General features: G+C 39.2%; 1 protein-coding gene across 1 annotated transcript; it reads right to left on the bottom strand.

Annotated features, from left to right (window-relative positions):
* Positions 1–9,778: 9,778 nt before the first annotated feature.
* On the bottom strand, positions 9,779–11,645 carry LOC104224982 (uncharacterized). The gene is made up of 2 exons (XM_009776723.1): positions 10,973–11,645; positions 9,779–10,230 (listed from the first exon to the last, which is right to left on the bottom strand). Exons 1-2 carry the CDS (start codon positions 11,643–11,645, stop codon positions 9,779–9,781), a joined length of 1,125 nt encoding a protein of 374 aa, XP_009775025.1.
* Positions 11,646–16,108: the final 4,463 nt, after the last annotated feature.

Here is a 16,108-nt window from a genome sequence, read left to right as displayed (position 1 = left end):
TTTTCTGAATCAATGTCTTCTTATGTATGAACTTTGTGAACCCCAAACCCCCCATATCCCTTATGTGTTTGTATTCTTATATTGGTTTGAGGGCATGTCAGCATGAGACATTGTTGTGCATGAACCAAACCTGACCCCCCCTTGGGTCATATGTTTCATATCCCTCTATGTATGGTAATCTTTGGCTGGTTTATGTGCATGCCATCATTACTTATTGTTGTGCATGTCCAGATTTGACCCCCTCTTAGGGTCATATGCCATCTACAATGTGTTCCCAAACCCCTGACCTCTTTGTGAGAAATACTGATTTTGTGTAATATTAGTTTTACTACTACTGTTTTCCAATTACCCGTACCCCTCTCCACTCTCTTCCCAGTTTTAAATTTCTACTCCTGCACTTCCACCATACTCTTAGACTTAAGTTCTGCCCCTCTTATGTGAGCCTTGCTTTGGGTCCCACCTATGAACTTGGACACATAAGGGTTGGCCCTTCTACACTGCACTCATCTCTAATTTAGTTATGCAACTTGGGTGTGAGCATTGCTCGAGGTCCTCTTGAGACCCTTAGGGAGCTTTGACACACTCAAGTCTGAGAAAGGCTTTGAAACAAATGGCATTTGAAGTGGTTTGTTCCATAACTCAGAAAGGAAGTCAGGAATCTGGCCTCCTCTGATTGCAATTTCTTTTTTATTTCTCTGAAGTAATTCATTATTCAGTTTGTAATAATTTGTAATAAACATTGGGATTGGCTAGTGGAAAAGGGCTGGGTAATTGTGCATGCTTAAGGGTAGATATCAATGTCTATAGGACCTAAAATTCTGCATGTTTAATTCTGCATTTTACAAATCCTGCCTATAGGAACTAAAATGGCTACAGTAGAAATCATGCCTATAGGACCTCAAATTGTGCATGTTCTACATCTAGAAAGTATGCCTATAGGACCTAAATATTGCATATTTAACGTTGCATCTAGAGAACCTGCCTGTATGACTTGCTTAAATTCTGCATGTTATGGTCACATTTAGATACCATGTTCCTAGGATCTAAATGGTTAAAAATCAGATATCATGTCCACAAGATTAAGAATTAGTACCCTTTTCTAGAAATCATGTCTATAGGAATAAAATGAGCAACACTAGATATCCTGCCTATAGGATCTGAAACCTTTTTTTAAAAAATCAATTCGATTCTGAACCAGTTTTTAAACAACCTTCTTATTTAACACAGTTTAGAAAGCATGCTTATAAGATTTCCACAATTGTTCGTTAAAAAACTGTACTGCTTTGCTATACTTCTGAACTAGTAATAGATATCATGTTCATAGGATCTCACTCAAACACTTAGGCAAGCCTTAGGTGACAACAACCTTAAAACTGATTTTGCCTTGTTAATTAATGACTGATGCAACCAGCAGGCAAGCCTGATTCAGACTTTCTATCTGAGTCATGTATCAAACTAGTTTGCCTCAACAATCGAAATTCTCTTACCTTAGTATTTTTTTTAAATTCAGACCCTAAATGTATGTTTAAGTCATGCTATTTATGCATTTCACTTGAGGAGGTATACATGAGCCTTTATTTGTTTGCATGTTTCCCCTTAATGTGCAGTATTATGTGTTTTGTATGTCGCCTTAGATTTTTTACCTTTTTAAACCAAAAGTCAGCCAAACATCCCTCCCTTTTAGGAATAGTAGTCCTAAGTTCCTCCGGGGCTGATAGGAATGGGACGAGTAATAGCATGCAATAGAGATCAAGACTAATCCGCGCTTTAATACCTTAACGGGGTGGGAGGGGTACATATGGATATGATGATCGGTGCGCTAATGCCACGTGTATCCCTCTTCTGAGGAGTGTCGTACCGGGTATTACATTGATGTGATCCATATTATATATAAACCTAGGACCCCTTTCCTCTTTATTTGCAAATTTCTTTTCAAAACTCTTCTTTTAAATTGTTCTTTCTAACTCTTATGTGTTTAAACTTAAATCCCCTGCTATTTGAGCTCATACTTGTCTATTTGCTAAATTGCACAAATTCACGATAAACTATCTGGCCGGGTACCACACTAGTGGATCCTTAGGGGTGCCTGACACCTTCCCCTTAGGATAATTTCAAGCCCTTACCCTATTTCTGGTTATCAAACAAGCTTAGAAGTGAACCTTATAGGTGTCCTAATGCACCTTAAAATCATTAGGTGGTGACTCTTCGAATGCAAAACCCAATTTCCAAAAGGAATGAGTTGTCTCATACCAAATGTCACAAACCCAACCTCCCGATTACACCAAAAGAGGGGAAAAGGGGGCGCGACACTTCTTTCCTCTAAATCTCGTTTTTTCTTCTTTTTCTAGTTTTCCTTTTTCCCAAAATCTTCCTCACTTTCGTTCTCTCCCCTTACTTTCTTTGTGTGTCTTAATTATATATAGATGTGTGTGTATAACTGATGTAAGGAGGTAGTGAGATGCGTGGGGAAAGGGACGTGAGAGAGTTAGGATATGTGGGGAGAGGAGACGTGAGGGAATGGGGAAGTTAAGGGTTGTTACTATTTTTTATCTTCTTTTATTTTTATTATTTTTTTGTTTTTGTAAAAGTCATGGAATATGTAACTTTGTTTTGATGATAAAGTTTGCTACTAATTTTTTTTGGAAAAAGTTACGGGAATTCAACTATTTTTTGTTTTGGTATGTTTTCTTTTAGAAGTAAAATTCAATTAAAATATTAACCTACTAACTTTAGACTAAGAAAAATATAAGAAATCTAACTATTTACATATAATTTAAATAATACTAAGAAAAATACATACCTTACTTATTTAAATTCTAATTAAAAGAAATCATAATTATTTTTTGTAAATTTTCATTTTCTCTTTATAAATAGATATAAGATATGTTCTCTCTCTCTCTCTCTCTCTCTCTCTCTCTATATATATATATATATATATATATATATATATATATATATATATATATATATATATATATATATATATATTTATTTAAGATTAGACATAAGAAAATATTTACACTAAAATAGTATATAATTTGGGTGTGGTCAAAAATTAGTTGTTCACAACATGTCCTTCTTTGCTTGGAAACATGAAGAGTTTTCAGACAAAGAAAATGAACAAGGTGACTGATTTTTGACATTACTATTATTTAAAATGAAAAATAAGATAAAAGAAAAAGATGCAACCGAGCCTTGGTTTTAGGCAGCCTAGATATCCCGGGTTATAAGGGAATTAGGTCACGTATAGTTTAAGTGGAAGAAGAGTAATGGAGTATGCTTAGATGGAGAGTCCATTGAGGTTCCGTCGAGGTTCCAATCCGCAGTTCCTATTATTACATCAAAATAACAAGAAAACTACATACTCTTGAAATCTAAGAGTTACAAAATTCTTATCTAAATTTCATCTAGAGTCTTGTCTTGATTATTTACTTGCTTATCCTATTGACTTTAGATTGAAATTTGATGCTCTCGATGCAATAGACTATGAAATATTCTCACAGGCCTGCTTCTTGATCATGTGATAAGAAGATGGATCTTGAAATTCTCTGTCTCAGCATGTTATGTCAAAGCTGGTTTGGCTGGTATTGAGATCAAACATTCCACTTTCTCTAGCCAGAGCTGGAATCTTATTTTTTGCACATCCAATCCGTGCTTTGTATAAAAACCTACAAGCCATCACAAACAAACAAAACGAACAAAAATTTTCTGCCCCAGTTTGCAATAGAATTTTTTTGTGAGTTATTAAAAACATATTAAACTATCATTACTATTGCAAAATAAAGAATTGAAAAAGACACTTTAAAAAAAAATAGGGAACGTTATACCCTGTGTTAACAAAAAGGAAGTCAACCAGGGGATGCAATACCCTGTGTTGACGATAAGATGAGGCTCGTGGAACTTTAAGATGCTACTAAGGAATATCGTACCCTATGTTGGCAGAACATAATGTAGCCAGGGGATGTAGTACCCAGTGTTGGAAATATGACCAGGGTCGTGGCACTTTAGGATGCTACTAGGGAATATTGTACCTTATGTTTGCAACAAGAAATGCAACCAGGGAATGTAGTACCCTGTGTTGGCAATAAGGTGAGGCTCTTGGCACTCTGGGAATCTACTAGGGAATGTCGTACCCTATGTTTGCAATAAAATGAGGCTCGTGGCGCTCTGAAATGCTACTAGGGAATGTCGTACCCTATGTTGGCAGAAAGTAATGCAGCCAGGGGATGCAATACCCTGTGTTGGCAATAAGGTGAGGATCATGGCACTAAGGATGCTACTAGGTAATGTCGTACCCTATATTTGCAATAAAATGAGGCTTGTGGCACTCTGAAATGCTACTAGGAGATGTCATATCCTATGTTGGCAATACAATGAGGCTCGTGGCACTCTAAGATGCTACTAGGTAATGTCGTACCCTATATTTGCAATAAAATGAGGCTTGTGGCACTCTGAAATGCTACTAGGGGATGTCATATCCTATGTTGGCAATAAAATGAGGCTCGTGGTACTCTAAGATGCTACTAGGGAATGTTGCACCCTATGTTGGCAATAAAATGAAATCAGGGAATGTAGTACCCTGTGTTGGCAATAAGGCGAGGCTCTTGGCTCTCTATGTCACGACCCAAAATTCCCACCCTCAGGAGTCGTGATGGCACCTACAAATGTGAGCTAGGCAAGCCAACATTATTTCTTTTTAACAAATATAAGGAGATAATGTGATAACAGCGAAAAATCAAACTTAAGCGAAAGACAACAATAAAATATATGAAAATTGTATCTATTACAAATACTTAAGCCTTAACCACCCAAAACCTAGTGTCAAAGTGTCACAGATGGACTAGGATTAACTACATACAGGGTCTGAAAAAAAACAACAATACACTGTTTTGGAATATAAGAAAATGAAACAGAAAATAGGGATAGAGGGAGACACCAAAGCCTGTAGACGACCTAGGTCTACCTTGGATCTCCGGGTGGACTGAAGAAAGCCTCCAAGCTACAATCTAAGAGCTGCTTCGAGATCTGCACATAGTGCAGAGGGTAGCATCAGCACAACCGACCCCATGTGCTAGTAAGTGTCTAGCCTAACCTCAGCGTAGTAGTGACGAGGCTATGACCTGACTACCACATAAACCTGTGCATTTCAAATATATACAAGGGAAATGAAATACAGAAATAAACAAGTAAAGATGGGAGGGGGAAGCATGCTTCGGGGAATAACAGGTAAAAATAGGATATCAAGAGAATTATAAGGAAACAAAATCCAACCACTAACAAGGATAAGGAAAACAAAGGTAGATTTCACTTTCCATTCACATCTTGTTGCAGGCGTGCAACTCGATCCCATTTCTCATATCTTGTAGCACACGTGCCACCTGCTCCCATTTCATTTATCTCGTGGTAGGCGTGCCACCTATTCTCATTTCATATATCTCGTGGTAGGCGTACCACCCGCTCCCATTTCATGTATCTTGTGGTAGGCGTACCACCTGCTCCCATTTTATTATATCATGTGGTAGGCATACCACCCGCTCCCATTTCATTATATCTTGTGGTAGGCGTACCACCCGCTCCTATTTTATTATATCTTGTGGTAGGCATACCACCCGCTCCCATTTCATTGCCAACAATAATCACAAGGAATCCCGACAAGGGAACAAAAGCAACACAATAACTTCCCGGCAAGGGAACAAAAACAACACAATAACTTCCCGGCAAGGGAACAATACTACCAAACAAACATCCCGGCAAGGGAACATTAACATCCAAACAATCATCCCGGCAAGGGAACAATGATGATAATAGCATATGAAGTGCAAATAACCACAACAGAGTCATAGCAATTATAAAACAAGACTCACGGGCTTGCTTGGCACTGATGTATAGATACTCGTCACCATGCCTATACATCGTACTCCACAATTAACACGTAGCAAATAAGACACGACTCCTAATCCCTCAAGCTAAGGTTAAACCAAACACTTACCTCGATGCCACGAACACAATTCATGATTCGACTATAACTTTACCCCTTGATTCCACCACCAATTCGCTCGTATCTAGTCACAAGTTACTTAATTACATCAATAAACACTAAATGAATCAATTTGAATGCATGAAAATGAATTTCCCAAAGTTTTGCCCCAAAAGTCAAAAATCGCCTCGGGCCCACATGGTCAAAACCGGAGGTTCAAACCAAAACCTGATTACTCATTCCCTCAATAACCCAAATATATAATTTGTTTTGAAATCGGACCTCAAATCGAGGTCCAAATCCCCAATTTTTGAAAAACCTAGGTTCTACCCAAAACACCCAATTTCCCCTATGAAAATCATTGATTTAAAGTTGAAATCATGTTAAAAGATATTAATGATTGAAGAAAACTAGTTAAAAATGACCTACAATTGATTTGGAGAAGAAGAAGTCTTTGAAAAATCGACCTAATGTGTTTAGTTTTGAGAGGATATGAAAAATGGGTTTAAAATCGACTAAGTGTAAAAGTTGCAGGTCGCATGTATGGGAATTGCAAACAGGGGTTCGCAATTGCGAACCCCGACCTCTGCTAAGTTGGGAAATGCGAAACAGGGTTCGCAAGGAAAATAGGATCTTCGTATTTGCGACTTGTGAATTGCAACAACTTCATTACATTTGCGACTCAAGGCTGGGACAGAGATTTTTGCAATTGCGAAAGAAATCTCGCATTTGCGAGACTGAGCTGGCCTCGCTTCCTTTGCATTTGCGATCAGCCACTCGCATTTGCGATATCGCATTTGCGATCCAGGCTTCGCAAATGCAAAGCCTGTCGGTCTGCTATGCACAACTGAAATCTGCAACTTTTCTATGTTCAAAATGCACCCCTTGGCCTATCCAAAACTCACCCTAGCCCTCGAGGCTCCAAACCAAATATACACACAACCTCAAATACATCCCACGGACTTATTCGTGTACTCATATCACTAAAATAACATCGGAAACATTGAATTAAACCTCAATATCAATGAAAATTTATCAAAACTTCTTAAACATCAAATTTTGCATTTAAGGTCCGAATCACGTCAAACGGATTTCGTTTCTTACCAAACTTCACAGAATCATCTTAAATCATATATAAGACCTATACCGGGTGCCGGAACAAAAATACGGGCCCGATACCAAGATGTCCTAATCAAAATTCATTTCCAAACCTTATAAACAATTTCAGAAAATAATTTCTTTCAAAAATTCATTTCTCGGGCTTGGGACCTCGGAATTCGATTCCGGGCATACGCCCATATCCCATATTTTCCTACGGACCCTCTGGGACCGTCAAACCACCGGTCTGGGTCTGTTTACCCAAAACGTTGACTGAAGTCAAATTATTTCATTTTATAGTTAAAATTTATTATTTTCACAGATTTTCACATATAGGCTTTCCGGCTACACGCCCGGACAACGCACGTAAATCGAGATGATGATAAAAGAGGTTTTTAAGGCCTCGAAATATAGAATTTTATTTTAAAACAAGTGATGACCTTTTGGGTTATCACACTCTAAGATTCTACTAGGGAATGTCGTACCCTATTTAGGCAGAACATAATGCGACTAGGGGATGTAGTACCCTGTGTTGGCAAAAAGATGAGGCTCGTGGCACTCTGGGAGTCTACTAGGGAATATCGTACCCTATGTTGCATAAAATAAGGCTTGTAGCGCTTTGAGATGCTACTAGGGAATGTCGTACCCTATGTTGGCAATAAAATGAAACCATCGGATGTAGTACCCTATGTTGGCAATAAGGAGAGGCTTTTGGCTCTCTAAGATTCTACTAGGGAATGTCGTACCCTATGTAGGCAGAACGTAATCCGACTAGGGGATCTTGTACTCTGTGTTGGCAATAAGGTGAGGCTCGTGTCACTCTGGGAGGCTACTAGGGAATATCGTAACCTATGTTGCATAAAATGAGGCTTGTGGCACTTTGAGATGCTACTAGGGAATGTCGTATCCTATGTTGACAATAAAATGAAACTAGGGGATGTAGTACCTTGTGTTGAAGATAGGGTATTGATTCCCTATAATGAAACTAAGAATAACATGATTACATGTATATTGGAAGAAAACTAAGGATTTGAGAACTTCACTTGGTGGTGTTCGTCTTTTTTATGAACTGTTTCCTAAAATTGTTTTGTTCCTGTTATAAATAAAGAAAAATTCGTTAGTTTTAAAATGGTGGTCAGTTTGTGGCCTTGATTTCTTGGGCGACTTGACATTGCATCCATTACACTTGTTAGAAAAATTGACTCTGTCGATGATCGTACAAATTGTCGGGAGATTTTGGCTTTACTTTCTGAAGATCTTTTTTCTCAGCATCAACATTTGACTATTTTGCACCTATCACCATTTGTGTTTATGGTGCAAACAACCTTGCTCCCCAAAACAACTTTTGACTGAGTAACTTTTGTTGGTCCTTGAAATATTGCTCAGTCCTTCAAGCCTTTTGCTTGACAAGGAATATCAAAGTCGGCTTTATGGCTTTGCCCATACTGTTTATGCCCAGAAATTTTTGCTTCATATAACGGGGAAACTGTAACCAATTTTGTGGCCTTTTCTTTGCTTTGCTTTGACACAATTAGACTGAAAGGGACTCAAAAAGGTAATGTGAAAGACAATAAGAAGCTGAAATAATAAGTATTACAACTTAATCAAGAAGCATCCCTTTCAGGAAAAAAATAAGAAAGGACTTATCTGGAGGAATATGCTAACTTCAATGAATCTGACATGCACTTTGGATTGGATGTCTGATTCGTCTGAACCGTCTAGTTCTCAAAATTCGTTGTAAACTTCACTTTGAAACTGAGTTCTTGTCTTAACCATGATTATGCTGGGATATACGAAGGCCTAAATCGATCAACGATGCCCTTTTTGGGTTTTCACCAATTGACCTCTTTCATTTGCCTTTCTCTCAACTCATTATTACCTTATAGTTCCCGTGAGGGTTTTCACCAATAAGACTCTCATTTTATTTTTTCTCTCTTTACAATGGCTGAGGCATCACCGTAATATACCAACTTAGCATCCTCAAAAGCTGATCAAAAGGTCTTAAAAAGGAAAGGTAAAAAGAACTATTCAACTAAATTACAACTTTTGGAACCATTTTGATGGAAAAACCATCGAAAAATTAAATAAAATCATGCCCCGGTTTCTTTGAATACTAAAAAATGTGTATTTTTGTTTTAGTGTGACCGAACCCCAGAGTGAGACTGCCTACGTATCCTTTCGGAATCAGGTCAGACATAGTTCAATTAACATGAACTTGTTTTGATGATTTTTTTAATTTTTTTTTGATTTTTTCTTTTTAAGTACATTGGTTCCAAAAAAGGGGAAAATAAAGAATTATAAACAAGGCTTCAAAGGCTAACGAGGGCTGACCAGTGTTTAGGTAGCGAGAATGATAGCCTTTCGTCATCCCAACCTGAGAATGCTAAGCATAAACAAAATTCCCCAACAAAAGCATGTCAGACATAGTATCTCTTGACCGCATCTGTGTTGATGGATATATCTATCACCTTTCCATCTATATCTGTCAAGTGTAGAGCTCCTTTTGACAATACTTTTTTGATACGGTAAGGACCTTTCCAATTCAGGGCGAACTTTCCTTTTGCTTCTTCCTGGTGCGAAAAGATGTGTTTTAAAACAAGCTGTCCTACCTCGAATTTTCTTGGGTGCACTTTCTTATTGTAAGCGCGTGCCATTCTTTGTTGGCATAAGTGACAAAAACAAACTACCGCCAAATGCTTTTCATCAATCAAACTCAATTGTTCCAGTCGGGGACGTCACCCATTCAGTGCCCTCAATGCCTGCTTCAACAATTATTCGGAGAGAGAGAATTTTAACTTCAGCAGGTATGACTGCTTCAGTTCCATAAACCAACAAGTAGGGCGTTGCGCTGACTGATGTACAGATAGTTGCTCGGTATCCCGAAAGAGCAAAAGGCAATTTCGCGTGCCATTGTCTAGACCCTTGGACCATCTTCCTAAGAATCCTCTTGATGTTATTATTTGCAGCTTCAACAGCTCCACTAGCTTTGGGTCGGTAATGAGTAGAATTGAGATGCCCAATTTTAAATTGTTCGCATACCTCCTTCATTAAATGACTATTCAAATTAGCAGCATTATCTGTAATAATGGTTTTTGGAATACCGAAACGACAGATGATGTTGGAGTGAACAAAGTCTAGTACTGCTTTCTTGGTAACTGATTTCAATGTAATAGCTTCCACTCATTTAGTGAAATAATCAATTGCAACCAAGATCAATTTGTGACCATTTGAAGCTTTTGGCTCGATTGGGCCAATGACGTCCATTCCCCAAGAAACAAAAGGCCTAGGAGCCGACATAGGATACAATTATGAAGGAGGCGAGTGAATCTGCCACTGGTGGCACTTGCGAACAAAACGAAAGAAATCTTGCTCCATAGTAACCCAATAATATCATGTCCGAAGGATTTTCTTTGCTAGAACATATCCATTCATGTGCGGACCACAATCTCCCGAATGCACCTCATTCGAAATCATTTTAGCTTCTTTGGCATCCACGCATCTCAATAAATTCAAATTCTAGGTTCTTTTGTGTAGGATTTCCCCACTCAAGAAGAAACCATTATAGAGTCACCATAGTTCTCTTTTGATCCCTATTGGCATGTTCCGGATATTCTCTTGTTTTTAGATACTGTGTAATATCACAATACCATGGTTTACCATTTGGTTCTGCTTCAATTGTATTGCAATAACCATGTTGATCCCAAATTTGAATTTCTAATGGGTCAATGTGAGTGTTACCCGGATATGGAAGCATTGAGGTCAGGGTGGCCAAAGCATCAGCTTATTCATTGTGAAACCTGGGAATGTATCTGAACTCGATGGACTTGAACTTTTTGCTAAGATCTTCCACACATGGTCTATATGGAATGAGCTTGATGTCTCAAGTCTCCAAATCACCTTGAGCCTGCCGAATAAGCAAATCTGAATCTCCCATCACCAACAGTTCATGCACATTTAGGTTTATTGACACGTTTAGACCCATGATGCAAGCTTCATATTCTACCGTGTTTTTTGTACAGAAGAAATGAAGTCGCGTGGTGGCAGGGTAATGTTGCCCAGTAGGTGATACAAGAATTACCCCAATCCCTACGCCTTTGATGTTGACAACCCCATCAAAGTATAGTTTCCAAATTTGACCATCATCTTGGACTATGTCTTCAACTAAATTAACCTCTTCATCTGGGAAATATGTGTTCAAAGATTCATATTCATCATCAACCGGGTTTTCTGCCAGATAATCAGCCAAAGCTTGTGCCTTCATGGCAGTGCGAGTGACATAAACAATATCAAACTTTGTGAGCAATAATTGCCACTTTGCCAATCTGCCAGTTAGCATCGGCTTCTGAAAGATGTGCTTCAGGGGATCAATTAGGGATATGAGGTAAGTTGTATAGGCCAAAAGATAATGCCTAAGCTTCTGAGTGACCCAGGTTAAGGCACAACATGTCCTTTCCAAAAGAGTGTATTTGGCCTCATAAGTGGTGAACTTTTTGCTCAAATAATATATTGCTTGTTCCTTTTTGCCTGTGACATCATGTCGACCCAGAACACAACCAAAGGAACTATCCATTACTAACAGATATAAAAACAGAGGCCTACCAGATTTCGGCAGGACCAAAACAGGGGGATTCGACAAATATTCCTTGATCTTATCAAAAGCTTCTTGGCACTCATTTGTCCACTTGATAGCGGCATTCTTTTTCAGCAACTTGAAAATAGGCTCACATGTGGTTGTAAGCTATGCGATGAACCTGTTGATGCAATTCAACCTTCCGAGTAAACTCATGACTTCTTTTTTATTCTTCGGGGGAGGCAGCTCTCGAATGGTCTTTATCTTGGAGGGATCTAACTCAATGCCTCTTCGACTAACTATAAAATCCAAAAGCTTCCCAGAAGGAACTCCAAATGCACATTTGGCTGGATTGAGTTTGAGATTGTACCTTCATAGCATTTCAAAGAACTTTTTCAAGTCTTGCACATGGTCATCTTGTGTTCTGGACTTAATGATCACCATCAACATACACTTCAATCTCTTTGTGCATCATGTCATGGAATATGGTTGTCACGACCCAAACCGATGGGCTGCGATGAGTGCCTGAGTCCTACCTATCAAACACCCATATGCATGCATCTAGGGTATGAACTTGTATAACATCTATTGAATTACGAAGATAACATACATGAAGGAAACCTGCCAACAAGGCATATGTATGTATACATACAGAATACAGTAGGCGAGCCGGCAAGGCTGCAATAGACAACTATACATCCAATAACTGAAAGTCGACAAGGCCACATACAACCCAACTAGACATACTATCTATAGACCTCTAATGGAAACACAACTATACAAAGACGGGACTAAGCCATATTATTCCCATATATATATATATATATATAAATGTGTCGTACCAAAATCAAAAACAGCTCTGGATCAAGTGGAGCACGCTAACTCTCGTTGATCAGGGATCCTAATAACGGGGACCATCAACTTGCCTACCTGCACCTGCGGGCATGAAACGCATGCCTCGTGAAATAGGGTTCCAGTACGAAAAATGTACTGAGTATGTAAGGCATGAAAATTAGTACGTAAAAGACATAGATAAAACATGAAATATAGAAATACGTCTTTAAATCTGAATAACTTTATAATAGTAGTCATGACCCTCATGTAAGTTGCCCCTGCATTCTTCAAACCAAATGGCATGACTCTATAATAATAAGTTCCCCATGGAGTGGTAAAGGCGGTCTTTTCTGCATCTTCTTCATCTATCGGAATTTGGTGATACTCGTGTGACGACCCAGCCGGTCGTCTTAAGAATTAATGCCTCAATCCCCTATTAACTGCTTTCCCCGTGTTTATTTTTGCTATTTTGAATTGTCGGGATGTTCGGTTTTGTGTTTTAGAGTGTTTTGGGACACTTAGTCCCTAAATTAGAGCTTAAGTTTTAGAAAATTTGACCGTAGTCGGAACAGTATGAAGACAGTCTCGGAATAGAATTACAATGGTTCCGTTAACTCTGTTAGGCAATTTCGGGCTTAGGGGCATATTCGGATTGTATTTTGGAGGTTCGTAGCTAATTTAGGCTTGAAATGTCGAAAGTCGAATTTTGAAGTTTCCGGTTCGATAGTGAGATTTTGATTCGAGGGTCGGAATGGAATTCTGGAAGTTGGAGTAGCGCTGTAGTGTTGAATGTGACGTCTGTGCAAATTTTCAGGTCATTCAGACGAGGTCTGATAGATTTTTTGATCGAAAGCGTATTTGGAGAGTTTTTGATATTCTTAGGCTTGAATCCGATGCTAATTGGTTAATTCGATGTTGTTTGAGGTGTTTGGAAGATTGTTACAAGTTTGGATAGTGGTATATGACTTGTTTGTACTTTTGGTTGAGGTCCCGGGGGCCTCTGGATGATTTTGGGTGGTTAACGAGAAATTGAAAAGTTGGAGTTTGCAACTGAACTCTTTGGGCTACTGTCATAACCACATCTGCGGTTGAATGGCCGCAGATGCAACTCTCGCAGATGCGAAGTAAAGTCGTAGAAGCGGCCAAAGGAGAAGTAGAGCAGGGACCGCAGAAGCGGCATCTGGGTCGTAGGTGCGGAGATAGAGCTTTTAAGTGAGAACCGCAGAAGCGGTTACCCAACCGTAGAAGCGGTATTACAGATGCTACGGGTGGACCACAGATGCGGGATTGCTGGGCAGAACATATAAATAGTTGCCTTCGCGAATTTGAGCTATTCTTTCACCATTTTCATCCGGGAAGTGGGCTTTTGGGGAGGTTTTTGAGAGGGAATTCATGGGAGCTTCGAGGAGGTAAGATTCTTGGAACCTAAACTCGTTAGTGAGGTGATTTTTATCATTATAAGCATGAAAATTTAAGGAAAATCAGTGGTAATTTGAGGGTTATGGCTTGATTAATTAGAGACCTTTGAGTGATGATTTGAGGGACAATTTGAGGTTTGATTTTGGTACTTTTGATATGACTGAACTCGTAAGAGTGTGAAGATTCTGGAAATGTAAATTTTATTCGATTCCGAGACATGGACCTGAGGGGCGTTTTGGTCATTTTACCTAATTTCGCGTATTAGCTTAGAATATTTTTGTAGAATCAGTTACTTGAAGTGTTATTTACATTATAAAAATTGAATTGAATAGATTTGGGTCATTTGGAGTCGAGTACTCGTGGCAAGAGCGTGATTTCGGATTGATTTGAGCTGGCTCGAGGTAAGTGGCTTGCCTAACCTTGTGTGGGGGACATTCCCCTTGGAATTTGGTATTGTGGTAATTGAAATACCTTGTACGTGAGGTGACGAGTGCATACTTGTGCTAATTGTTGAAAAAACTGTTTTTACTAAAGTAGTTTTAATTGCGTTTTTCCTTTCCTGCTTACTCTACTTGAAATTTTAGCCTGTTGTTAGCTTAGAAAAACATGTTTAATTGACTTAATTGCTTTATTGCTTAGACTGCCTTAATTTTATTATGTGAACCATGTTAAGTTAGAATTACCTATTTACTTGGTACGAAATTGAGCTTAGTTGAGTATTCTTTGTGTTGTCGCTGTATGTTTTTACTTTGGGACTACGGGACGGCATCCCAGGAGATCCTCTGTACGTATTTATGATTTGAGCTGAGGTACAGGATACCGAGATATCCCTAGCACATATATTGAGGATACCAAGATATCCTCGGGATACCAGGAGATCCCTAGCATATTGAGGATACCAAGAGATCCTCGGGATACCAAGAGATCCCTGGCACATATTGAGGGTACTAAGAGATCCTCGGGATACTGAGAGATCGCCTGTTAGTTGCTTTGTGAAGAGTGGTATTCATTGTGATTGTTTTTGCCTATGTTTCATTTGTAGTTATCATTATTATCCTGTTTTAATTCTTATCGTTATCTTTCAACTGTACTGGTTTATCTTATACTGTCACACCGTATATTTTTTTTATTGAATCTCATAAGGGCCCTAACCTTCCTCGTCACTACCCAACCGAGGTTAGGCTTGACACTTACTGAGTACCGCTGTGGTATACTCATGCCCTTTTTGTGCATGTTTTTTATATGCAGATCCAGGTACTTCCACGCAGACTTATAACGCTTGAGACGAGGCGTTTATAGAGACTCTGAGGTATATCTGCCGCGTCCGCGGACCAAAGAGTCCCTTTCTACTCTCCCTTTTAAGTATTAGTCCTTCTGTATTTTTCTTTTCTTGTTAGATATTCTGGAGTTAGATACTGGTAGACATTTAAAGGTTTGTGTTCATGAGATTTCGAGTTTTGGGAAATGTATTAGTTTTTGAGAGTTGATATTGTGTATGCCGAGCAGCACTTTTAAACGCTGTTTTAGTTCACTATTTCGATTTTTAATTGTTTTCTTTTGCAAATTGGTTCATTATTCGCATTGTTAGGCTTACCTAGTCGTAGAGACTAGGTGACGATGGTTCACGGAGGGCGAATTGGGATCGTGACAAGTTAATATTAGAGCTCTAGGTTCATAGGAGTCATAGATCACAAGTCAGTTTATTAAAGTCTCATGGATCGTACGGAGACGTCTGTATTTATTTGCGAGAGGCTATGTAACTATTAGGAAAATTCCTCTTCATTTGATTTCTTTGTCGTGCGAGATTTGATGTCACAATTCTATACTTCTGTCTTCTATTCTCTCACAGATGTTGTGGGCATGCACTATCCGAGATGATCAGGCACCCGCACCCCCTATGGCAACAGTTAGAGGCAGGGGCTGGGGTAGAGGCCGAGGATGCGCATGTGGTGCAGCCAGAGCACCTGCGCGAGTTGCCACCGAGGTACCACCAGCAGTTCCAGCTAGAGTCCAGGCACTTGATACGCCTACTGCTACTATTACTCCAGCACTTCAGGAGACTCTGGCATAGTTCATGAGCATGTACACCACTTTGGCTCAGGCAGGTTGTTTCCCCTTGACGCAGCTACATCTCAGGCCGGGGGAGGAGCACAGATTTTTGTCACCCGCACTCCTAAGCAGTGAGTGCATGTTGAGCAGGTCCCTGAGAT

Source organism: Nicotiana sylvestris, chromosome 8, assembly GCF_000393655.2.
Source record: "Nicotiana sylvestris chromosome 8, ASM39365v2, whole genome shotgun sequence".
In the NCBI taxonomy this organism is placed as follows: Eukaryota; Viridiplantae; Streptophyta; class Magnoliopsida; order Solanales; family Solanaceae; genus Nicotiana; species Nicotiana sylvestris.
Note: the sequence above shows the minus strand (reverse complement) of the source record. Positions and strands in the feature narration are given on the sequence as shown.

What these genes read in the sequence shown, in the direction of transcription:
- LOC104224982 (XM_009776723.1), bottom strand. Translation starts at nt 11,645, where the DNA reads ATGGATAGTTCCTTTGGTTGTGTTCTGGGTCGACATGATGTCACAGGC. An exon ending in GCTTATTCGGCAGGCTCAAG is followed by an intron (nt 10,231 to 10,972) that starts GTGATTTGGAGA and finishes CATTGAAATCAG; the next exon opens with TTACCAAGAAAGCAGTACTA.